Source organism: Oryzias latipes, chromosome 13, assembly GCF_053564925.1.
Source record: "Oryzias latipes strain Hd-rR chromosome 13, Olatipes_Hd-rR_3.1".
In the NCBI taxonomy this organism is placed as follows: domain Eukaryota; kingdom Metazoa; phylum Chordata; class Actinopteri; order Beloniformes; family Adrianichthyidae; genus Oryzias; species Oryzias latipes.
In genome coordinates, this window is record NC_136249.1 from 15,001,860 (window position 1) to 15,027,452 (window position 25,593).

The 25,593-nt window shown below is 37.4% G+C and overlaps 1 protein-coding gene across 2 annotated transcripts in view; it reads left to right on the top strand.

The window, feature by feature from the left end:
• Positions 1-25,593, top strand: part of dync2h1 (dynein cytoplasmic 2 heavy chain 1) — a 145,043-nt gene that overhangs the window by 103,202 nt on the left and 16,248 nt on the right. For both annotated transcript variants that reach the window (XM_078929482.1, XM_078929483.1), the window contains exons 74-86: positions 1,233-1,376; positions 3,469-3,558; positions 8,672-8,737; positions 9,106-9,156; positions 9,234-9,287; positions 9,461-9,592; positions 9,999-10,071; positions 13,811-13,971; positions 15,014-15,139; positions 17,837-17,947; positions 19,456-19,525; positions 20,440-20,525; positions 24,471-24,546. In XM_078929482.1, coding sequence (XP_078785608.1) covers positions 1,233-1,376; positions 3,469-3,558; positions 8,672-8,737; positions 9,106-9,156; positions 9,234-9,287; positions 9,461-9,592; positions 9,999-10,071; positions 13,811-13,971; positions 15,014-15,139; positions 17,837-17,947; positions 19,456-19,525; positions 20,440-20,525; positions 24,471-24,546 — 1,240 coding nt within the window. The remainder of the gene's footprint in view (positions 1-1,232; positions 1,377-3,468; positions 3,559-8,671; positions 8,738-9,105; positions 9,157-9,233; positions 9,288-9,460; positions 9,593-9,998; positions 10,072-13,810; positions 13,972-15,013; positions 15,140-17,836; positions 17,948-19,455; positions 19,526-20,439; positions 20,526-24,470; positions 24,547-25,593) is intronic.

Genomic DNA, 25,593 nt, shown 5'->3' on the forward strand with positions numbered 1-25,593 from the left:
CTTACATGACCTGCTAAAAGTGAAGACTAAATATAAAATCAATGTGAAACCAAGTTCAACTAAAAATGTTTTTGCATAGAACCTTCTTGATGTAGCGACAAAAGAAGGGAATTCCAAATATTGTTTGAAAGGCAAAATCTCTTGTTGTGTGGCAGTTTTTTCTTTTTCTTTTTTAAAGTGGAACTTCAAAAATATTTTGTTTGTAGACCTCAAAGATCAGGCCGAACAGCAGGGGGGTTAAAGGATCAGTAACACATGTTAGAGTTTGCAGAAAGTTTGCACGTTCACCCTCACAAGTTCTTTAAATCAAATTAACTAAAGACGGTTAACCTGAACCAGCTAGAAAACAAGCAGCCTGCTAGCTTCCCATGCTGAACCATTTTTGCAGTGGCTGAAAAATTCCCAGAGAATCAGAATTAAATGGGAGATTACAACAGTGTAATAACTCTGCCTTATCCGAGGACTTGGAAGCAGTTGGTTTAGTTCGACGTTTTGCGTCACAACTATTGTTACTCTCACTGACATTGCTGATAAGAGGGAAAGAATATTCCTGCAAGCAAATGTAAGTGAGGCTCTTGGCAGAGGGACATGCATGACAAAGGACAGGCAGTGACAGTTAGAGATGAAGAAGATAAGGGATTCTGGAAAAACAGAATAGCACACATTCTATTCTGTGAATTTATCCTCACACGCACATATTTTTTTTCTTTTCAAAGCTATTCCGATTTCTCCTTAGCCTCTTCTGTTCAAATCCTATTGAGTGAAACATTCAGAGTTCATCCCCGACCGCCGTGGTGCTGAATTATTTTCTATAATTGGCAGCAAAGATCTGACTGGTGGATCGGTTAGTCTCTGTGCAGCTCAGGTGTACGGGGACAGATGTATTGATGCATTACACCATGATCCTCTAGAGTGTAGTGTTTCACCAGGAGCAGTGATGCTTTTTTTCTCTGTTTCTCAATGCATCACCTCTTCCCTGTTTTGGGTTTCTGTTATGCACCTCTTGCTTTCTCCAGATTTTCCTGTTCCATCACGTCTCTTCTTAGAATCTAACTAAATAAAAGTCTTCTTTTTTCAAGTCATTGACTGTTTTTTTTACATAACAGTGCAGCATACATGGTTCCAGCCACTCTTGAGGATGACCTTTTCCCTCTCTTTCTTTGTCAGCTCATATTATCGCTTTCTTTTGTTTGTTAATTGTTTTTTCTTTTTCTTCATTCTTCCTTTCTAAGGAGCGGGATGCTTACCTACCTCTTGCAGAGAGCGCAAGCAAGATGTATTTTGTCATCACAGACTTGTCAAAGATTAACAACATGTACCGCTTCAGCCTGGCTTCTTTCCTGCGCCTCTTCCAAAGAGCTCTTCAGGCCAAAAAGGTAAGTGGAAACGGCTTTTTTTCTTACACACAGATTATGTAAAAGACTGTTACATGAATAAATCTGCGTTTGTTTTTATTTTGCATTAATTACAGACTTTAAATTGAAAAATTGAAATAAAGGACCTTTTTGTGCACATTTCATGAACTTACATAGTGCGTTGTTTTTATGCCTGCATTATTCAGGCTCACTGCAAAATAACACATCATCTGACTAAAGTCCTAAGGTCACTTGATGTCTTTACATCCTACAGATTCCCCTGTCATGCTTTTCCAAAGCCTTTTTTTCTTATATGATGATAAAAATCGTGTTCTTAACATGTTCTTGTGGCATTTTTCTCATGATCGAGGACATATGTCTAAAATTGCATTATCGAGTATTTCTTTATTTAAATCGTTGTGAATCTGAAGCAGAAGATGAAATACTATTTTGAACAGAGCAGAAGGTGTTCATTTTTAAGTTTCACTTAACTTTTAAGGGTAAAGTTCATCTTCACGCTCTGTAAAAGCCTATTTGTGATGTAAAAAATACTCTGGACGGGCCAGACGCAAAGGCGATGGGAAGGGGTGCGGGGTTGCCAATGATTCTGTCCACATCTCAGAGGCAAATTTTTAATGAAGTATTGCCGTTCTTCAGGAACTATGTCCTAGCAAATGATTTTGGCTGAAAATAGGATAATCATGATTAAAAAGCCACTAGGAACATTTTGACAATGAAAGAAGATAGGAGTGGGACTTTGCCTAGCGTATATGTGAATGAGTAATGTGTCTGGAATATGCTGACATTTTATATCTATAATATGCAGTTATTTTAAATAACACGTATAAAACATAATTAAATTAGGATTAAATATGACAAAGCAAACTGTTTTGAAATCACAAATGATAAAACTTTATTATTTTTGACAATAAAATAGATTGAAATCATGATTGTTAACTTGGACCCTAGAGTGACACTTGTGTTCTGTGCCTATAGTTCTTATGTCAATTTCAAACAACTTAAATAAGTTATTTACTGCATTTGTCTAGAGTTTGGCAGAAAGAAGCTGTTCCCTTGGGGGTTTCTTTACATATTAAATGAACAATCTTGCTGTTGCTGTTGTCTGCTGGAGTTTCCATCCCAGTGCTGCATGAATGCACAGCAGCTGCTGGATTACAACAACACTTGAAAAGTATATATATATATATAAGTAAGTGTATATATATATATATATATATATATATATATATATATATATATATATATATATATATATATATATATATATATATATATATATATATATCACCAACATTAACCTTTTTTTTTATAATTTTTGATTATTTCTTTGTTGATTATTCAGAATTTCACTACCTGACTTAAATACCTTGAGTGCATAACAAAAGATTCAATTGGACCCATTTCTGTGTATTTATTCTTGTACAAATAAAAAGGTTCTCTCCTATTTATTTAAAGGACACTTTATATCTTTTGAGCTCCTTGTTTATTTTTTTGCAACTCCTACCGCCTGACGTACTGCTCTCTTATCCATCTATGTCCTTAAAACTGATAACCAGAGCATGTTCACCTCCACTTACACACAGTATGTTCTGAGATGGAGCTTTGATTCTCTGCTCTAGTGGGTGGCGTCATGTGTGTCAGCTCAGCTCCATGTCTGTGGGGTTGCTTGTGGTCAGAGCAGGTGCACAGATCCATCCACCTCCTCCTGTTCAGATGCTTGTTGTTTTGCATGAGAACGTTTAATTTGCTCCAGATGCTTCCTGTGATCAGAAAGAGAAATGTACCCTCTTCTGGCTGACATAACAGACTCCTGATTGCTGATTGGCCCCTTTGGGAGTTCATTCATAACTTCAAATGAGTCTCACTACGTACTGTACAGAGCTGCACCGTCTGACTCCTGTGACAGTTTGAATCCTTTTCAGAAGTTCTTGGATAAATACACAGAAAATCTTCAGAAAAAAGAAAGAAAACACGTTAAATATGTCATGGTTGTTGAATAACCTATAAAAAAGAAGGGTAACTTTATGGTGATGAAACAGATGACATGTTGAAGTATACAACTCTAAACCTGAGTGTATGTGGGTGTTTTTAGGAAGAAGGAAACACCGAAGTGCGGATTGCTGCTTTGCAGGCCAACCTGAAGAATATGGTGTATGAATACGTCTGCCGCTCACTTTTTAAGGTAACAAACCTTTTGACGCTTTTGTGGAACTGAAAACTCCTCATTTTACTGTGGTGATTTGGTCGTACTGACCTTACCTTGGCTAAATACTGTTTTACTGAGTAAGACATTCTACTGTAGTCATTGTCAAATGTGCAAACATAAAGTGGCTGATATAGTTTTACATTTATTTTATTCAAATATTGGATTTGTGGAGCTGCAGCTTCATGTTAGACAAAGCTATTCAGTCTAAAATATGCAAACTCTGACATTTGTTTCAGTGCAGACTCAATGATAAGTGTGCAGTGGTTAAACAAAGGCGTCTTTAATTCACTTTAATGACTTTTCCAACCACATCTTATTTTAGAAAATCCAGTCTATCCCAACAGTACGATGTCTAGTTCAGTTTTTTCCAGGTTACAGGATTTCTTACAAAGTAACACAGGGAGAAATGACATTTATTGTTTCATTGTATTTTTAATTCAGTTTTTTAATGTGTAAGTATTGCTGAATGCAAGCCAGTATTGACTTTTTTTGGGATTAATAAAAATGCTATATGCTGTAATCAATCAATTCATTGATTACTATTGATACTTTTCATGTTGTTATCATATATATATATATGTATCAGCCATGTCCTAATTGCAAGTTTTACCTTTAGTTCTTGTAGTTTACAGTCACCCATCGCTTTTGCAGTCAGGCTGTTTCATGGAATTTTTTTTTTTTTTTACAATTTTGCTTATTTTCATTGTATTTTTTTTTTAACAACATATTCTGTTTTAGACTATCGATTGGCTCTAGACTATTGTCAATCCAACCTTCTTCATGCCATGTCTCCTGTACAGAATGCGTTTGGCTGGCTAAATGTATATAAGTCTTTAATTGGAATCAGATCCTGGGTTTTATGCTTTAATACTGGACCATGACCGTTTGTTTTACCTGTGAGTTAACAGAAACCTTAGACTACAAAATAAAAGAAAGCTGCATTTAAAAGACAAAAACCAGGAGTGTTTACTCCAAATATGGATTTTTTTGTGACAGTTGTTCCCACACACCATAATAATAATGCATAATATCCAGCTGTCTATTGTTTCAAGGATGCTGCTAATACTGTAAAGTTGCCCAAACAGTGGATTCATGTTTATTATAATATCTTGAAATACCAGTTAAGGGTCACCATTTTTTTTCCATATCCGTCCCACCTTAAAAGTTGGACGATACTGCAATTGGCATCTGATATTTTTGCTTCCACTTTAAGAGTAATGGGTTAAGTGAAAATCTAAATCACGTATTAATGATTCCTACATGAAATCTAGGGAACAACTTAAGTCTAAAGCAGCTGCAGACAGAGGATGAAGAAATAAATGTTACCCTCAAAAGTTATGGAAAACTAAAAAAAGGACAAATTAAATTAAGGCCTTCTTCAGCATCGTATAGGCCGGTCCATGAAAATATTCCCTGACACCAAAACGGCTCAAGCCTAAAAAGTTTGGCGACCACTTTAAATAAAAGACTATAGCTAGCTGTTGTTATCAATTCATGAACATGGCCTCCTTCACCTCTTGCAGATCCACCGAAAGTTGAAAACCGAACATCCACACATATGTTTCCCTCCTTCAAGTAACAGCGTTGAGCTAACACTATAATTAAATGTCAAATATTGAGCAACAGCAGTCATTACATGGACCTGGCAGCGTGGCTTCTCCGTGTGTGCTTGTATATTCACTCTCCTGTGCTCCCTGTATGCTCATATGAATTTCAAGCAGCCCAGGCGAGTGTTAACTGCTGATCGCATCGCACACTTGCTGAATTGTTACACGCAAACACACATCCTGCATTAGTGCAGTTATTAGCAATGAGAAAACATTGCACTACTTTGTCACAGCTTGTGTCAACATGAACATGTGTGGCGCCGAGATAACGGAAAAGTACAAAGGGGGCAGGATCAAGCGAACGGATGAAGGTGGATAAAAACCTAAAACAAGAGAGGCTGTGCGATAGAAGAGGGAGCCTTAGAGGTGAATAGATACAAAAGTGAAAATCCAGATGTATTTTTTTTTATACATTCAACCAAAAGACAAATTGGATTTTTTTTAAGAGTGAAAGGATCTCCATCAAAAGTTCAGATCAAAAGTTCAGTTTTACGTGTTACTTCAACCTCTTGATATCCATTAGTTTGGAGAAAGTTGATTAAGTAATGCTGACAACAACAAAAAACGTTTTTTTTTCCACCGTTATATCTTTTTTTCAAAACTTTCATGTGAATGACCGTTCTCATCAGTGAAAACATTTACAAATATGTAAGGCATAATGGCCAGACAAAGTGTGCATTGTTAAAAAATTAACGCGCGCCATGGAAGCCTGAACTGAAGCGCTTTAATTTCTGATGATGCACACTTTAAAGCCCACTTATACCATGGTCACTTACAAAAGAAATAAATATTCAACCAGTTTTTGGTACTTTATTCTTGTTATTTTTTTCGGTTTTGATAGCTTTTTTTTCCCCACAAAAAGCGGACTATTTGTTACGTGGTGTGACACGTTGTCATGGCAATGGCTGGACAGCACCAACCTCGACTGCAGCTGCAAAGGACAGCTATATATATATAGAGGCTGATTATCAAATTGGGTTAAAAAAAGCATCAGTTCAGAGATAAAGTTCACCTCTTATCGCTTGTTTTTGTCCAGACGATGAAGTAAAAGCTTGTTTTAAAGGAGCCAGCGCAGTGATATAGAACTTTTAGACTAGGTGACCGGAACGTCTTTTTTTTGGCGTGTGTTATCACTGTGGTTTATCACTTTTTAATCCACACCTAGCACCCAATCAGAATTGAGATTTCACCCGGACCATGGTATAAAGAGAGATAAATAGTTGACTAGGAAAATGAAGTAACATTTTTAAGTTTTTGGTGGGGAATGTCACACCTTTCATAATTTTGTAAGTGGCAGGGCGGCAGTGGCTCAGTTGGTTGAGTAGGTCGGCTAATGATCGAAGGGTCAGCGGTTTGAACCCTCAGTCAACTGTTGTTGTGACCTTCCCCCTCCCTGCCAGGCAGATAGGGAGGGTATATTCTCATTCACATTTGCCCACGCAAAGATTCACACGCCGATGGCGCCTCCGCCATTCTATAATCAATGTCTTTCCCAAGGACACTTCAACACATGGGCAGGCAGGGCTGACCTGTGATTGACCTCTCTAGTTCTACCTCTTCACCAAAGAGGTGCAAACAAACAAATGTGGCGCACAAATAAAAATTATTGTGTTAAAAATGAGGTCTGAAAAATAACAAGAAACTTTCTTTGATGATTGAAAAGTTTGTCCAAAAGCAAAACTTCTCAGTGTAAAACTAATTTGTGTTTTGGCATACACAAATTTGGCGTAGCTCTTTAATCAGTTATAGAGCTCCCTGGAAAAAAAGGTGTTTAGGTCATTTAATCTCAATACTTTTTGATTGAATTATTTCATTTCTCAAAGTGGACTCTTGACAAATCCAAGGCTAATTCTCTGACATGTATAGACTTGCAAAAATTTTGTCATACAGCAGCTAAACTAGAAAGAAAAATCTAAACATCTACAATCCATGCAAATGAATAAAAATAATATTATAATAAAAAAAGGAAAATAACCTGAAAAAATGATTTAACAGCTACATAAATTAATCTCAAATTATATATTTGAAATGAGACAGCTGTAAATTCAATTTAAGACAACTAAATATGTACTTCTAAAAGGCATGTCAGACATTAGATTCTGCTTTCAGATGTTTTGCGGTTATAACTCAGGCATAAAACATAAGTCAAAAAGGGAAGGCTAACAAACAGCACGTGGAGCTCAGAGCTGTCTCCATAAGGAAAGATGCAGAAACGGTCGTCTTTTCAAAAATTGGTCTAAGAAAAGAAATTGCTTTAAGACTACCATGAAAATATATGTTGTTCAATGTATATTAAACTGTATTTTTTTATTTGACACATCTTGTGTCCACTGCAGAGGACATTTAGAAATGAAACAGTTTAGCCCTAAAAAAACAGACTCACTATGTTTTAATGTTTCTATGAGACTTATCTAAAATATATTAACATTTTAAGCTAAAATTTTCCAAATAAAAGGTTGTATGCACATATTTTTCATCTTCCTATAAAATGATTAAAAACTACATTTCCCAGAATCACACCTCTGGGAAATGGCCACAAATGTCCTCTGTAGAAACCAACAGGAGATAATTCTATAGTTTGGAGTTATGTTTTGCAGATAGGGCACACATAACGTCTCGTCTCAATGTTATGATTGTTAAAATGTATGCATTTGCTGCAGTTTGTATTGAATTCTTCTATATTCTAATCTATTTTTCTGTTTATTCTAAATCTGCTTGTTTTTAGGATTCTGACCACTGTTTTTACTTAAGTAGTAAATGATGTTCATTATGCTTCCCATTTTATTCCTAAAAAAAAGTAATGAACGATTCAAACTAATCTGGACACTTTTTCTAGCCCCTTTTTGTCACTTCTGCAAATTGAGGCATGTTACTCACTTGCAAACTCATTTCAGTTTACTTGTCCTTATTGGGAATTTAACTGCATAAAAATTAGATTTACATAATTCCGCATGACAACTCGGGAAATGGCTGGGTTGGATTTCGTTGTGAATGTTCCAGTTTGGCAGACATACATTTTAGAAAGAAAATAGTTTGATGACCATCAATGCAGTTAAATAAATAACGTCAGGGCAATTTATTTCACAAGGATCAATTAGACAACATATAAATTTGGGAATATTCATCATCTGTTTCTATGGAAAACCTGGACTCTTTATCTTCATTTTGGAGGACATGATGGGACTTGAATAGGCTTCCTGATAAATTAATGCTTCATTTGTCTTGGTTTATTTTGTTAAAGCTGTTAAAGACACAGTACACACTTTTTTTTTTTGTGAGGGGGGGGTTGATTTGCCTTTTAAAACTTTGCAAAGCTTGTATTCAGATAACACGAATCCAATCTTTTACACCAACATACTCTTTCTTTTCTTTTCATTTATATTTTTTTTATGTATGGGGCTGGGGGGCTGAATTACTCTTATTTGGAGTAAAGTTTTGAAAAATAATGATGGATGGTGTTTGTCACTTTTTTTCTCTCAAAGGCCGATCAGTTGATGTTCGCCATGCACTTTGTGAAAGGGATGCACCCTGAACTCTTCCTGGAGAACGTGAGTTCAGTTTCATTATTTTATGTATCATAGATATTGAAAGTTTCACATTGGACTAAGAATGTATTATTTAACTTAAAACTTGAGAAAAATAAGGTACACACTGAGAGGCTCTCAATGAACATTTGACTTGTTGTGAAAGCCATTTTTAACTTTTTTCAATCTACAAAAGTAACATAAGGACTGGTTTTCTACTTCATTTTTGTCCTGTTATTCATTTAAGCATTATACCCTGACAATTATTTTTGGTTATTGTTTGACTTGTTTTTTGTCATGTGGAAAATGCAATGAATATATTAAACAGGAAAGTAAAGTATAAGCTTCAACCTTCAACTAAAAATCCTGCCTAACTGTTTTGTTTCTCTTAGGAGTGGGAGGTGTTTGTTGGATCTATAGTGGGAGAGATGTTTAAGAAAGAGGTGAGGAGGTACTAAGGGTGTTAAAAAACAAACAAATCCAACTTGCTTTTCTGACTTAACATGTCTTCCTTTGCTAGGATTTCCCTTCTTGGATTGGTCAGGAGAGACATGGAGCTGTGGCCGTTTTAAAAGTAAAAGCTTTTTTCTAAAAGCTTAAAGAAGGATAATATCACAGTAATGATGAAGATGAGGAGGATTTAGAAAAACAACATTCAGAACAGAATGTCGTTGGTCACTATCAAACTACGGATTGAATCTTGTTTTCTCCTTCATCGTTTTGCCATTCCTCACCTCTCTTTTTCAGGCTACATTCCCTGCTCTCTACCAAACCCTCTGTTTGAGTGACTCGGACCTTTGGCTGTCCTTCATGCAAAGCTCACAGTGTGAACAGGAAATCCCATCATCCATTGCCAAAAAGATGAGTCGTTTCCAGCAGGTCAGTTTTCTCTTATTTTCTTAGCAGTTTGATTGTTAGTACTGTATAGATTGTTTTGTCAATCGAAGACAAAAATAATAAGTCAAAGTCAAGTCTGTTGTTAACAATTCTTTGTTATTTAGCTTGTCTTGGCTTCGTACATATTTTTGTTTGTCTGTTGGGTGGTGGGGAGGGTCAATAGTCCTGCAGTGTCAGTTAAGTTCGATCCTGTGCAATACAAATATGAATTTCTGTATAGGTGTAATTTCTTTTTCTTACTGTTTAGGAACTGATCAATCCTATAAGTTTTTTAGTAGCACCATTAGTACCATTTAGTACCATCTTTAACATAAATTGCTGAATGTCGATACAATTGATGCAATTCCCTTTCACACAAAAAACATGCCTTTGTTGTATCACTTATCAGGTTTTGATGGTTCAAGCTGTCAGGCCGGACCGCCTGCAAAGCGCCATGACTGCCTTTGCCTCCCACGCCCTCAGTAAGTCTTTTGTATTTCCAAGTTTTGCATTAATTTCAGTTAGTTTTTGTTTTGTGCCTATTAAAACTTGTTCAAAATGTGCATAAAATATGTTTTCCTTAAAAATACCACACAGTTAGTAGGGTCTGAGCATCCATGCTTAGATTGCTGCCCCTGCAGCCCCGTCCCGGTTGAGTAGAAGAAGATGGATGGATGGATGGATGGATGGGTTTTGTTTTTGAAAATTTAGCAAAAGTTTTTCCTCTAACTTTTTTTGGGGCATGGGTGTCTGAACTAAGTGCCCTAAGGTGAACATAACATTCTTATTTTTAATTGTGTAAGAATATATGGCACATGTTTTTTTGTTTGTCTCTGTTCACTGTGGGGTTTCCTGTCAAACAAGCTGCACAAAAGGCTTTTAGACCACCAGCAGGTCTACTCTGATGAAAATATTCAGCTAAATTATGAGCAGGTTTTAAACCAAGAATTGTGGCATACTTAGTATCAATCAAGTTTGCATTTTGTACATATATGCTAAAACACCTCAATTTTCCCACAAAAGGAAGCTGTTGTGCTTATATGATGCACCAATCCACTTATTTTAAAGTTAAAGGGCCATTTGCTCTCCATATCCATTGAAAGAGCGTTGAGCTCCAGACACATTTGTGCTTTTTAACTTTTCCTCACACATCATATCAGTAATACTGCTTTCATGGCGTTCCATTTCCGCAAAAGATACAAAAAAATTGGATGTGCCCAAAAATCTGCCCAATGATTGTAGATAGCAATAATGAAAATTCCTACTGTGTGGAGCAGGAGTCAGTCATTGCATGTTGTCACGGTAGAAGCTGTCAGTAATTGTCGAGTACTTGATTTTTTCAAATGTCTGCCCATCACGCCAATGATGATACTTATGGAAAAGCTCTTTTTCCTTTTTTTTTTTTTTTTTTTATCAAGGTCAATTATAAAACGTCAGAGTTCTTAGAGCCACAGGGAAGAAGTTCCCTCCAAGTGCCTGAGATTATTAACTTTTCGAACATTAACATTCCTGTGACAACTGAGTAAGCAGATTTGCTGCTAAAGACCTGCAATTCTATTGAACTGACTCAATCCAGAGCAAAGGGATAAGAGATCATTTTCTCAAATGGACTTTTTGATCTACACACTTGAATATTGCATATTTAAATTATGGTTCATCAATGAATTTCAATGCCACTATGTGCAATACTGTCACAAGAACACACAGATGGCTGGTTTCAAATGCAGCAGGTTTATTAGCTCAGCTAAAATTCCACAAAGCTAAATCAGGGTCAGGCAGGCAGGGGTCAATAACGAGCATGGGAGCATCAGAGAGGAAACTAGAGTAGTCAGGATCCAGGCAAGGTTCGGAGCAGGCAAACAGAGTCCGAGACACACATATATATATATATATATATATATATATATATATATATATATATATATATATATATATATATATATATAAATGTTGCTCCTTGAAAACCTGGTTAAACCAATTTACCAGCGCTGTAATGCGTGAGGTGGGAGGAATGTGGATCTGAATTAAAAATAATCAAGGCAGACGAACGAAAAAAAAAAAAAAAGAACAGGACAGACAGAAATTTTATGAGCATACGTGTGTTTTTGGGCAGTAAATCAGTATGCTAATGAGACATGGTCTGTAATCCTCTTACACCTAATCTTACTGAATCCCAGCAGTCCAGGCCTGGGCACTACTCACAAGAAGCCATGCCTGAGTGATCTTAATACACACTCACATGCAGCATTTCTCAAAAACTACCCTAAACATTTTCCACGCTGATAGAATGTGGTGTTGCTAAAAAAGGATTGGATAGGAAAACCAGATAAGCATTCCATGTGTGAACATATTTTCTCTGAATTAGTCTCAGCTGTTTGTGTCGTGACACCATCATACTGGGGAACAACCTTTGTCCTCCAACCCCAAAGCAAAGGCCAGGTAAAGTCCTAATCAAATACACCAGTACAGAGGGTTGACTGCTGGTTTTTGGGTTATTTGGGTCAATGTAGAGAGGAGAGGCTGCATCTTAAGGGTAGTGCACTCAGCACATGTGTGTCTTACAGTTCTTTAGAGACTCAAACAGCTTTGTAAGGATAATGTAAGTTTCACACACTTGTGGCATACAGGTGATGCTGTTGGACGGTATGGTTGCCACGCTCTCAAGTCATTAGAAAGGTACAAATTAGGGCAGTGCGATAAATCAATTTTATCAACAAAGTCAAATTCGGTGGTTAAGAAGATTAATTTTTGGGAAAATCTGGATCTTATTTTTTTAGCACTCTGCTTTCTTGGGCTTCTGTTGGTCAGAGTAAGGTCAGCTTGGCAGTTTTTTACTACGTGCAGACATTAAAATGGCAACTAGCAAAGAGGAATTTGTTCCCAAAACAAGAACAGTTTCTGTTATTATGTGGAACCGGCTGGGGTTTCTGACTTCCGACCACACACTGTAAACATACCGCACACTGGAAACACACTGCACACTGGACTTGAAGGCTTTTGCCATCACAAGGGGCAGTACGACAAGTTTTTTTCAATACTTGAAACAGAGGCACTCTGTCGAGAGAAAGAAGTGTTTTTTCAATTTACGATATGCTCATTTTGCTTTTTGGCCATATCACCCAGCTGCAGTGCTAGTAATGGCCCCTTGTGCTGCATGGAAGGGGTTTGCAGGTGATAAGTGCTTGTAGGATGTCCACACAAACTACGCTCTGATTGCCCAAATTCCACGTTGAAAGTCAGGGAGTGCGTACGTATTACGCGAACAGGACTAACGATCTCCTTGTGCAATGCGCAAGATTTGGGGGGTTAAAAAACTGGAACAAAAAGAAAGACAAGGACTAAGGCCTTAACTGTCCTATTAACGATGCTGGTGTGCATTGGTGACACAATACATTCCCATACATTCTGAGCTGCATGCACACATTATTCAAACGTACCTTTCTTTTTTCATTTTTTGCAGACCAAACAAACACATTTAATGCAATACACATTTTATACTTGCGGTTTTGTATTTTGTTTACTATGGGATCAAAGCACCTTTGGTGTGTGCACATGTATGTAAACTCCAGGGAAACATGATGAATTTGAAAAAAATACAAAATCGGTGGAGGCAAACACTGCAGCAGTCACTAAAATAGCCATTGGTGTTGGGTGTGGATGAATCAAAGCATGCATGCCCATACACTCACATAGAAAATGCAAATAAGAGTAAAGCCTCTGTAAAGTGCTGCAATGCTGACATGGGATAGAAAATGTATTCTTCTGCTTTGTGTTGTAATTTCTGCTGCATACCTTCCACTCAGTATGCATCACATCTCCCCCTCCCAATTTCTCTCATTTTGCATTTTTAACTTTCTTCCTCATCTTCTGGAAATGTTCTCCCCCTTCTGTTGCCTCTTTTGCATTTTCTCCCTCCTCCCACCCAACCGAGAACCTTTTTGCGGGTTTCCTTTTCTTCCTCTGCTCACCCGTCCACTTCCAGATTGATTAAAAATGTATTTTATCTTACATGCTATGATGAAATCTTTTGATCCTTTTATGCATTTTTTTAAACACAGTATCAGTTCACTTCAAAATTGACAGTGATAAAAAAGTATGTCCTGACCCAAGTCAATATTTAAAAACAAATTTTGCATTGATAGGGAGTCTCAGCTTATATGTTTTAAAGTTTATAAATCAAAATTCCACTCGCTATGTTATCATCTCATCTGCTCTCTGCAGGTATGAAAGAGCTTTCACCGCCGCCTCTGAATCTGCGCCGCCTCTATGCTGAGACAATGGAATGGGAGCCAGTGTTAATCATCATCTCTCCAGGAGCAGACCCATCTCAGGAGCTTGCAGAACTAGCGGCAGAGACTGTTGGCAGGGACAGCTACCATGAGGTAATGAGCAACAGAAAAACAAGAGAAGAACTCAGCAGATTAACAAGAGGCTTTAACAGTATAGCAGAGTCAAACACACAGACTAATGCTGCACACAAAACCTAGAGAAACAATAATGTTGCAAACATTTTGATTTCACTAAAACTAAGTTCAGATACATATAACTTGATAATGTTAATTTTCTACACTAGATTGAGACTTATAATGCAAGTTCCAATCGGAAAGAAAATTATATATATATATATATATATATATATTTTTTTTATTTGTCACTTTTACATTTTAGAGTGTTTACGAGTGTTTTCTCACCCTTGGCTGGGGTGTTTGTGTTTGGGCTCCCAGAGTTTTGGCCCTGCTTGTCATCTGGCATCTCTTGTTCCGGGTCCTCTGAGCTGCCTGGCCTGGTGAGCCCACGTCGGGCGCACTGGACCTGGGGGGTTGTGGGGCTGTGGGGCAGGATGTGCTGAGAATGACTTGTGCTTGTGCTGCATAGATGCTGACACCCCAGCCAAAAGGAGGACAGGGCAGACGGTGCCTTCTGGGTTTTCTCTTCTTTAGATTTTTTGTTTTTAGTCATTTCTCTTCTACTTGTGTTTGTTTTTGTGTATTTTATTATGAGGGTCTCATTTTATTATTTTATTGCATGAGTCCGGATTGGTGTTTTTGCGTTCTTGTTTGTTTTTATGTATACCATCTTAAGCTGTTTTCTTTACATGAAAGATCTTTTAGAAATAGATTAATTAATTTCAAAAAGGCTTTTTCATTAAGTCTACCTGCCAACCTTCAAGGATTAATGAACTTTCACATGTCAGCTGTGTTGGGGTTTCCTTCTAGTGAGTTTTATTTGTTTGAGTTTCAGTCATATATGGTCCATTTGAGTTGATGATAAGTTGACTGTTTGGGAGTTCCAGCCTAATTTTTCTTCCTCTTGAGTCTAAATGAATGTATATTCCAAATGAGATTTTCCTGGGATCGCAATGTTCTGTCCCACTGATTCGATTCCTCTCTTCTCCCAGTTCCTTAATTCTCTTTGTTTGTCCAGATATCCATGGGTCAGGGACAGGCCGATGTTGCCTTAGGTACACTCAGAGAGTGTTCTCGAAATGGAGACTGGCTTTGCCTGAAAAATCTTCACCTCGTCACTGCCTGGCTGCCCCATCTGGAAAAAGTAGGTAATCGGTGTGCAGTTGATTACATGGCTGTATTATCATTGTGCGATTGTTTAATATATTACAACCTAAAAAGCTTTTTTTTGTTTGTAGGAGTGATAAAATATCAACTCTTATTTTCTCTTTTACCTATTATTTGGCTGTGAGCCCTTTCAGCTTCATTGCACAGATGACTGCTTAATCTATGTTTAATCTAAAATGACTGATAAGCCACGCTTGCAAACACATATGCATCCTGTAGCCTACCAAATGATCATCATTTTGTACTCACTGAAAAGGTTATGCATTCCAGTAGAATCCGTAATAATGTAAAGCTTTAGTCTTAACTGCCCTCATGGGTGGAGATGGGTTGTCTACAGGCAAAAATTGGTCAAACCTCAGGTGCGTCAAAAGTACCACTACCAGGCACTACCGAGTGCCAAAGGTGCGAGTTGTAGACTGGGAAGGGGGTGTTCCCCACCAGGAACATTTTGATTTTAGACAATATTTTCACGGACAGGTCCTAACGGGACCGAAGTTGGCGTTATTTTTTATCTTAGAGTAAGGGTGAATTAAGCAGGCAGCTGTTAAGAAACTTTAGCACAAAAATGTTTCCTGTGTTATAAATAAAAAGACACAATGAATCAGAATTGATTTAAAAACAAAGTATGAAAAATCTTTATGCTCTGAAAGATTATATGAAATAACAAAAAACAGCCTCAAGACATTATGGTTTGGATTTTTGTCATTTTGTCAATAATCCTCGTATCGCACGCACTTGTGTACATTGTGTGCAGACAGTAGAGGAGGAGCATTGAAGAAAAATAAGTACAGTAATAGTCCCATTCACTCATGCACACACTCTTAACACTGATGGTTGCTTCACTGACAAACATGGTGTCAACCAATACCAGGAGCAATGCGGGGTTTGGTGTCTTACCTAGGTACACTTTGACACATAGGCGAGCAGGGGGGAACTGAATCTGCGATCTTCTGATCAGAGGTGGTCTGCTCTACCTCTTCACAACAGCCGCCCGTACAACAACATCACCTGTGCGTCATAAGTGTGTGCAACTTACAATTTCACCGTTATCAATACTTAGTGATAGACTTAACACACACACACACAACATTGGTACGTTACATTTTCAGCTACGTTCCTTTAGGTGGCCGTATGAGTTTAAAGGAAACTACAAGATTCAATTGCACTCTCTTTAAGATGCAGCTGCTCCTCTCTACGACCCTTCACCTGGACAACCCAAAAACCCACAGCACCTGAATGGGTCAACCCCTGTAGATTGCCTTTGACTAAGATGTAAAAGACTCCAGACCTTCAGAAACAAATTAGGAGCTTTTAGGCACAGCCATACGTGTCCCAAGACTATGAGTTTGGGAGATCTGTAGGCGAGTCACACCCAAGATCCCAAAATTGGATCTTGGTCCTTTTCTGCTTGACACCCAAAAACCAAAGTTGTTTTGTGGTTTACCACAAAAAATCATGTGCTTCCCATAGCTGGAGTTATATTTTTGGAAGCAGACCTTACGCTGAGGTGTGTAACTGATAAAATAGGCTCTTTTTAAATGGTTACTATGACATGTTACATGCACAACTAAATTCCAGAAAAAGTAATTTCAGTAATGTTTTCAGAAAAAAGTAAACAACATAATAGAATGTTATGGTCAATTTAAGGCAAGTTTAAACACCAACACAAAAAAAAGGTGGTGACACTATCACATAGTATTGATACAGTGCTCTAATCTACGCCCTCTAAAGTTCAGCTGTATACTGGCCAGTGGATATATCCTATACCTGCCATCCACAACGATCTTCATCAGCAGCAAATCAGTTTCTTTACCTACTGCCTCAGACTACTGCAACTAATTGACTTTCTATTCAGGGATAAATCAAAAAGTGTTTTTTCTTTTCTCTATTTTTTGTCATCTTATCTCATCAGTAAAGCTTGAAGCCTGAAATAGAAATCTGACAAAATAAAAAAAATAAGGGAGTCAGAAAAAAGTAAAACGCTTAAAATGAAAGAACTGGATCCAATTCCAGACAGTAAAGACAAATAAATTAAGCTTTCATGTTCAGGTGCAACTTCCTCCAGAACGGGCTTTGTTTTATTATCCTTCTTATTTTCTTTTCTTGTTACTGTGTCCATCTGCTCAGTCTTATTGCATCTCCCAGTGTAGTTTCAACATTTTCCACCTCATTTTGCCATCTGTCTCTGTGCTGCTTCCTGGCCAGCTAAAGGGAGGGTAAAAAGCAGACTAAAGAAGACAGGTCAGCATTCATAATTTGAGCTGAAAGTACAGATGTCATCTCCTTCTTGACAACTCCTATATTCTTCCACTTTGTTTGTTTTCTGTCCTATTTTCCACGCGGCCCAGTCCATCTTTCTACGGGTGCTTTTCTAAATCTGTTTCTATCACACAGTCTTGGCACAGTATTCAAGGAAAACAAGCAAAAAATATCTCTTATTAAATGATGTACACTTAGTTTTATAGTTTTGTGTGTGTATATATATATATACACATACATACAGTACATGCTACTAAATCCATGATGACGTTTCCATTAGTCCCTGCTCTGAATTTCATGTTTATTTATAGTGGTCCGGGTGCAAAGGGGTTTCAAACTGCTTCACCTGAGAGTTAAATCTATGACATGTGTAATCTGGTTTATTTCTTATCTCCACCCCGATGTTTCCTCACAGGAGCTTAATATCCTTCGTCCTCATGCGAATTTCCGTCTCTGGCTGACAGCAGAGGTTCACCCCAAGTTTCCTCCCATTTTGCTGCAGTCCAGCCTTAAGATCACCTATGAGGTAGATGTAACACACAAACCCACGCTCACCTCCAAGGTTATTAATCTGCTCGTAGTCCAGAACGCATGTGTGTCTTTTTCTACTCCGTATAATGTGGAAGCACATGCGGCAGCCCACAGCTTGTGTTTCAGTGATGCATACTTGAGTGCTCAGTGTGTTCTAGATGGAAGTCATGCACATGGGGTTAGCGGCTCCAGCAGCCAAGCATGCCACACAAACAGCTCCCGCCTGCCCGTCTGGTTTCATCTGAATATTTACTTTCAATGAAACATGGAAGATCATTTGAAATATAAAGCCAAACAGAATGTTGTTAAATAAAACAAGTTCTGTTAAAAACATTCCATTAACTGTTGCAATGACTCTGATTTTATAAGCTCTTTTAAAAGCTGTGAATTGAATCAAATATGTTTAGTGAAAGAATTCGAGTGGCAGAGGGTTTTATTGGACCTTGTTCCACTCGAAAATTTAACATTTTAATTCATTTAAACACTGGAAATTTTCTTTCTGTTTGGGAGCCTGAAGATACGTAGGACCTGAAATTGCAGCTATGATGTTGAATGGATTCTTCTGACGTGCTCATTATGTTGTTCTGTTTGCTCCTCTTCTTATTTACTGTGGTTCCTGTAAAGTCTGTGCCAGTGTGTCTATGGTTGGTGTTGGAAAGTAAAGAAAAACAAATCTCCAGATTGATTTGCCAAATGTTTGGCGGAGTTTTATGTGAATGGCGTATACTTGTATATAGCGCTTTCCTGCCTTCCTCGCAGGCCCAAAGCGCTTTAGAGTCGCAGTCCCATTCACCCATGCACACACACATTGACACACTGATGGTGGCTCCACTGCTGAACACTGGCGCCAACCTTCCACCAGAACCAAGGTGGGGTTCAGTGTTTGCCCAAGGACACTTCGACACATGGGCGTGCAAGGGGGGAATCGAACCTACAATATTACGATCAAGGGTCGACCATTGACAATTGTCCTGACAAGATGATGATATATATTTATTGTGTAATCTGAATTACAGTGTAAAAACAAGTTATACCACATATAGTGCTGTGTTTCAGTTCGTTTAGCTATCCTGAAACCCTAACTGTTTTCTTGGCAACAACAATCTAAATTAGGGAGTTGAAAATTAGAAAAAACAAAAAACAGATGTAGTATGTAAACGCAAACCCTTTAGGTCATTTGAAGTGTGTCCTTTAAATACAGACAACATAAATGCCCTTAAGAAAAGAATACTGTTCTGCATAACATTTGTATTTTTTAAATTTACGTGAACTGATTCTGAATTTGTGCCAAACACAGACATGTCCTCATTTTTTTTCAAATCTACAGTAATATGAGATTATTGGATGAAAACAACTTTTTTCCTATAAAAAGATTCTATGATGTGGCAATTTGAGTTTTCCTAGAGCTTTGATCATACTCCTAGTTATGTAATTTGCTGTTCTCTTCTGCTCGTTGTCGTGTTTTTCCTGGGATCCCTGCGTACTTTCCGTTTCTATCCCCAGGCTCCTCCAGGTTTGAAGAAGAATCTTTTGAGAACATACGAGTCCTGGACTCCGGAGCAGATCAGTAAAGGTTATCTCCTCTCTTTCTGTCTCTGTTCATCTCTGTGTCTGAAGCTACAAAGCAAAGGCTCAGGGGATGGAGCTAAACTCGCTTTTTTTTTCTTCTTTCTTTTGTTGAGGCAGTTCTTTTTTATTTTCCCAGTGTGTCGCATCTTGTTGATTTGATTCTCACAAGGAGTCTATTTTCAGCAGGAGGGATGAACCATTTAAGCAGCAAAACAATATTTTATTAAAATACAAGTTCATGGATTAAACCAAAAAGCGGACTGGAATAATTTCAAAAACATCAAAAGAATATAGAGCATGAACCGCCATACAGAACCAAAAGCATCAAAGTTACGAAATCAAACTCAAAAAGCCTTTAAAATAGAACTCAAGGGTTTCTCAAGCATATTTCTGATAGTACTAGTTTTTTGACTGATGCTTCCATGAGCCGTAGACATTTCATTTCTGCTTTCAAGCTTCAAAATTCAAGATTTATTTATTGTCAAATGTGCAGTATATTTTAACATACAGCGCAGATGATATGTCTGTCCTCCCAGGCCTTGGTGCAAAAAGCCAGAAAAAGAATTAACAATAATAAGACACATTATAGAACAAGAAATAATTTGTAAAAACAGTAAAATACCAAAAATAATTGCTATGTACACTGATGAGAACTATTTGACGATGCTACTGTAAAATCCTAAAATTGGAGGAAAATATAACTATTTCTGCAAATGAAAAAGAATCCTGTATGATAAACTCAGGTTTGGGAAAAATGCATAGATCGGTAGCAAAAGCTTTAAGATGATGAGTAAAAAATGAAGCATTTCACAAACCACAGATAACAGTAAAAAGTATAACTTTAGTTTTTCAGATCATAGTGTTGTCTTGTGAGCTTTTTAATGTTTTTTTTGTTTGTTTTTTTAAATCGATGTTTAGGTGGCAGCCTGGCCAGGGCGCAGTCACTTTTCTGCCTCGCATGGTTCCACGCCGTCTGTCAGGAGAGAAGAAACTACATCCCACAGGTAAAACTCAGAAATCTACAGTATTATTGCAGCTCTGATGCTGCTTTTTTGGTGAAAATCTCAGAACTTGAAACTGTTTTTAACTCTACTCACAACACTTCAAAAAATGTTTTACCTTTTGTAAAAAAAGTACTGAATTTTTAAAACTTTTTGTGCTCCACGCTCAACTTTTTGAGCTGCTGATGATATCTACAGATTTGAGGCTGTGGTGTTGTTAAAGCAATCGAAAACCATGCAAAATAATAAAATGTACACTAACAAGTTGCACAAATCTATGTATCGATACTAAATATAGAATATTGCTGTCTGGAGTAGAGTGGTGTTTTGACTAATGTCATCTGGTCTGCATACAACCCAAATGAAAAGGAAGAATTGATAAAATGCAAACAACATGCAAAAAGCTAACATGGATTCTTAGCCGGCTTGGCTGTTTGTTTTATTTTGATTGATTGTTTGTGGGGTGGACTGCCTCAGGCAGAGTTATTTGTGTGTGTCAGAATTTATGATGTGAGTTTTTGGAGACAACCTGCCTGCTGACCAAACAAAGACAATGTGGAAAGCAGCCTGCGGGTAGTAGAGCGTCTGGTGATGCTTTTCATGCAGAATGCTTAACGAATGCTGGACTTCAATAGAAAGAGAGAAGATGTTCATTTGTGTGTTTCTTGTTATTAGGAACGTTTTTTTAGGTTGAATTTTAATGTTGTGGATTTAAGCATTATCAGATACCAAAAAATGACATCCTCTTCTAAACATACTGAGGGGCAAACAAAGAAATGTGAGCTGAAGGGAAATGAGGCTAACTTCTGCAATGGTCAGATTTAATGCTTAGTCACAGATTTTTGGATTTTTGGAATGTCCAGGGCAATGTGGGATTGTAGAGAGGAGTGGCCCTCCTCGGCCACAGGTGTCTCTCAGTTCCCTTGAGGCCCGTACGGTCATCATGAAAATTAAAAGCACCATTGTCGCGAGTGTGACACGTGCATTGTGAAGTATTTTTTAGGATAATGTAAGTTGCATGCACTGATGACGTTTGTGTGATGCTGTTTTACCGTGTCGTACCTCATGCTACACTCTAGTCATTAGTAAGGTGTAAGCACTGGCTCTATGGATCGACCAATATGATTTTTTTCAAGGCCGATACGATACCGATATTTCTGTCTGGGTGGCTGATAGCTGATATTGAGGCCGATATTCATTAGAGGTTAAAGTGAACATATTGGCATCAAATTTTACCATAGTACAAACTGCTACAAGTCTCCAACATTAACTGTTTATTTAAAAAAACATAAAAAAGCAAAAAAATAGCCCCTAAAGGTGCACGGAGCATCTGTTTAAATATTTAAAAAAAATATTTCTCCTGGTGATAATTAGGAAAAAACATAAAGTGAAGGGAGTTTGTCAAAATAACTTGTTTTATAAGGTCAAATAAAAATGTAAATTAAAATAAATAGCTTGCTTACGTTTGATCAATGAATGAATAAATGAAATCAAACAAAAAATGAAATGGAAAATGTGACCGCTAAAATAATCAGTAGTCCAATTTAAGCATGTAAGATTTTGGTGCACATTTTCCAGAAAGAGATCCCTGGAATATTTTGGCAAAAAATATTATAGTATAAATATGTTATAGTAAAATATTACCACATAGCGCTTTTTCAGAAAGGTGTGATTATGTTTTTTTCTTCTTTTTAAATCAAACATTCGGAGTAAGGGCATCGGGCACAAGTATGCAAATGAGGCCGAGGACCAGCGGCTGCGGTCACATACACACACTTCATCTACAATGTATTTTTTTGCCGCTTTGACTTTCTCAATCAACACAGAAAGAGCTAAAGATATATAACATTAAAGTCGTCATTATTGTCCTGGTTTTTCATGAAGAGGTGGTGCTTTGCTTTTGCGTAGCTTTTCGTGTGTCTCTCAGTATTTTTTATCTTCACACGTTATTGCTAAAAAGAAATGGACAGAATTTAATTTGGTTTTTAAAGTTTTTATCACATGGCAATAAGATAATACGACAATAATTTATCAGAGATAAATACACGGGTACAGAACACTGCAGGTGAAGTTTTCCAGACTCCTTGTATTTCTTGCAAGATAATTCCAGTAATTGTATATTCAAAATGTGTACAAACAAACAAGTAAACTAGAATTCCTGTCAAATTCATTCACATTTTAGTTTCATAAAGTTCAGCTCACTGTTGTTTTTCCACATCAAAATAATCCAAAGGGAACATTATTAGAACATTCTAGCACACTTTATGGTCACATGACTTTGCTAAATTCAACGTGTTTCCACACATTGGACTGTAATGATGGACAGATCATTTCTTGCTGACATCACATGTGGGTTGTAATGGTAATGGTAAATGGCGTATACTTGTATAGCGCTTTTCTGCCTACAAGGACAAAGAGCTTTTACAGTCACAGTCCCATTCACCCAGTCACACAAGTGTGATGCACTTGGTCATTTTTACACTATAGTAAAATAATCCTACTATCTCGCTATCCAAATGCTATTTTCCAACATTATTATAATCGATGGATTTCATGTTGTTTATAATGATAGTTGTTTATAATGATAGGGGGCGAGTTAATAAACAATTTGCCCCAGGCAGATCGATCTGGTTGGATTGTAGGAATATAACTCGATTCATCAATTAACTGTTACACCCCTAGTGGCCAACAATATATCTATTCAGCTGTATTTGGTGAATGCAGTGCTAGGAAAAACACATATTTAAGTCCGTACATATTGTGATAATAACAGGGCTGTACCTGTTTGACTGATATTACTAAATATAGTAATAAATCACTGATTAATGTACTACAAAAGTTCAACCTTCACAAAGTCAGTCCTCTGGATTTAAGTTATTATTATTAAGGAGTTGATTTTTTGTTTTCTGTTTGCAGAGACATACAATAACCAGCTTGTAGTGCAGTTATTAGCAGATTCAGGCAGACGTGCATTAGCACAAGTTAGCAAACTTGGCTGTGAGCACATTCCTCAGATGTGGCAAAAACAGGCTTTAAAACCATAAATGAGTATGAATCCAAACCAAACACAGCCTGTCTTTATCATTTAAAGAATGATTAGACACGCCCACAACATTTTCCTGAATAACCTCTGTCACCCAAAGCGTCAGAACAATTGATGAGTGAATCGGCGTGAAGTGCAACAAACACATTCTCACACACTCCAGCAGCCTTCACATTCTATTATGCGTCACCCTGTCTGGGATTTGTCTGGCATGGTCAGTGCTTTGATTCTGCATGTGTGCTAAAGCATGTGTTCTTTTGTTCTTGCATTTGCAAGCGTGTTTTCTGAGAACAGCAGTCGTGTTCTGTCATCCTTAAAACTTACGCATTATTGCCTCGATTGTCTGCGCTCCAGGGCGCATCTTTGAACATATTTGAGCTTGTCTTCGCTCATGCAGAAGTGCTGGTCATCTCACAGTTTAAGGTGAAAAAGTTTACATTTTTGACAATTAATTTTGGCTTTATAACAGGCACAAACACAAAAATTACACTTTGGATTAGTAAAATATAGAACTATAGATTTTTTACATATTTACAACTCTGTGACCTAGGGTTAGAGCGTCTGCCCTGAGACTGGAGGGTTATGGGTTCAAATCCATTGTTGAGTAATTCCAAAAATGGGATCAAAAGCCTTCCTGCTTGACCCTTAGCATCAGGGGTTGGAACCATGAAATGTTTTCCGAGAGCGACTGCGTCTGCAGCTCCCTGCTCCTTCAAAAGATTGGTCAAATGCAGAGAACTACTGGGTATTCACCTTGACAATCCTGTTTTTGTTTGTCTTTAGGATCGAGGCCTTAAAAGCAAGGAAATAAAAACATAAAAACAGAATAAAAAAAGCAAACAGCAAAAAAAAAACATTTTACACTGAAATATGAGTAATTCTTTATATATTTTTCTCATTTTTAGGGCTGGACAAAGTTTCATGAATTTTCTTTGTCGGATCTTCGTGCTGGCTTTGACATCATTGACAGACTGTTTGAAGGTAAGATCATGTTTCAGCATCATGTTTCAGTACAGTACAGTTCCAGGACATGTTGTAAAAAAAACAAGAACTACATTGTAGAAAGTGTATTTTTTTTTTCTAAGGCAACATACCGGTAGCTTGTTTTTCCTCAACTTAGATCATCCTGGATTTATTCTAAATCAAGACTGAGGAGTATTCTAACATCCCAGATTTGGTTTTGTTCACTATCAAAATGCAGCTGTAATGCTCTAACAGAAATTAATGTTTTATGTTGTTAATGAAAACATAGTTATTTGATTCTATTTTAGTTTGCATGCTGTCACAAATGGTGGATAAAATCATGTTTACCAATGTCCTTGTTGGATCTTAAAGTCTCACTCTGATCATCTTTTGATCTATTTTCAAAGCGATCCCAGTGGTTTTCTAGGACGCAGTTTCTGCAGAGTGGCAGTAGTTGTGTACGGGACTGTTGGTGAGGAGAAACACCTCCCACCCTTTTCCCTGGAACTCTTTGTTTTCATGCTCTCCTGCTGGTTTACAGTCCCTCATACCCCCAAACTAATATTACCTGTATAACAAAAATGGCAAGCAGTATTGGAGCTATCCAGCCGTAAAGTTTGGAGCCAGATGCCAGCTCAGACGAGGTAAACAAAGACGTACATGGATCTAGTCGTCTGCGAGTGAATATATCAGAATGGAGCAGAGCACAGAGCTTGTGGCCCACCCACCCTGAATACTACATAACAAATATTATCTTTTTTCAACTGCATTTTTTCATCCACTCCTGCTTCACAATGATTTGCACAAAGAAATAAACAGAAATGCTAATTTTAGCTTTTTTTCCTTTTTTTTTAATAACACAAAAAAGCGACAAGAACATGTCAACACCATTTTCATCAAAGTGGGTCTTTAAGACCAAGTTCTTTATGCAATCAACTTCAAAATGTTTTCCAGTCACACCTGATACAAGATTTAGCTTCTCCACAGTTTAAACCTTCTTCCCACGTCATGCTGGTTCCTAAATTGTGTACAAGCTCTGCATGGTTGTAACTGTTTTTCCTCCAT